Genomic DNA, 885 nt, shown 5'->3' on the forward strand with positions numbered 1-885 from the left:
GATTTATGTAAAGTTCTACTTCTTTTTTTGGATTTAATTTGAAATCCATTGCCTTTGCATTTTTTTCACCCATTTTTATTTTGTTTTTATTGTATATACCGACATCATAATTTTTACACAATGCATTTCCTCCTCAACCTTCTCATTTACTTGCATAGAGCAAGAATAAAAGACAATGGATACAGAAAGAAGCTAACAGCATGGACACCAAGAAACAGGGAAATGTAATAGCAGAAGGTCACATAAAAGGTGGATTGAGGTTGTCAGTGCCAGGATGGTTTCTAACCCACGATGGAGATTCTTGTTTATTGTTGGTTCTTTTAATATCATTTCTTCTCTTGATACTCATGCTCTGTTGTTTTTAACATTGCTGCTTCTTTTAACACTCTTGCTTCTTTGAACATTGTTGTTTTTAACACTCTTGCTTCTATTAACACTGTTGTTCCTGTTAACAAGGTTTCTCCTTTTAACACTGTTGCTCCTAATAACACTGTTGCTTAATAACACTGTTTCTCTCCTTAACAACTGTTGCTTAATAACACTGTTGCTCTCCTTAACAACTGTTGCTTAATAACACTGTTTCTCTCCTTAACAACTGTTGCTTAATAACACTGTTGCTTAATAACACTGTTGCTCAACAACACTGTTGCTCCCCATAACGACTGTTCCCTTGTCATCAGGTGTGGGTGGAAGCGGTGTCACAGGTGTTCTGGTCCTACGCCCTCGTGTTGGGCTCGCTAATCGCTCTCGGATCCTACAATAAGTTTGATAACAACTGTTATAAGTAAGTCGTCTTCATTTAGCACGAATGTTCTCGCAAGTATTTACAGATACGTATATATGAATAAGTACGCATGCACAGACACATAGCCATGCTGAGTGTAA

General features: G+C 37.1%; 1 protein-coding gene across 1 annotated transcript in view; it reads left to right on the plus strand.

Annotated features, from left to right (window-relative positions):
• Window positions 1-885, plus strand: part of LOC119589159 (sodium- and chloride-dependent GABA transporter 1-like) — a 43,877-nt gene that overhangs the window by 35,214 nt on the left and 7,778 nt on the right. Inside the window, exon 7 of the mRNA XM_037937745.1 lies at window positions 681-784. Within this exon, the coding sequence (XP_037793673.1) occupies window positions 681-784 (104 nt within the window). The remainder of the gene's footprint in view (window positions 1-680; window positions 785-885) is intronic.

Source organism: Penaeus monodon, chromosome 25 (genome assembly GCF_015228065.2).
Source record: "Penaeus monodon isolate SGIC_2016 chromosome 25, NSTDA_Pmon_1, whole genome shotgun sequence".
Lineage (NCBI taxonomy): Eukaryota > Metazoa > Arthropoda > Malacostraca > Decapoda > Penaeidae > Penaeus > Penaeus monodon.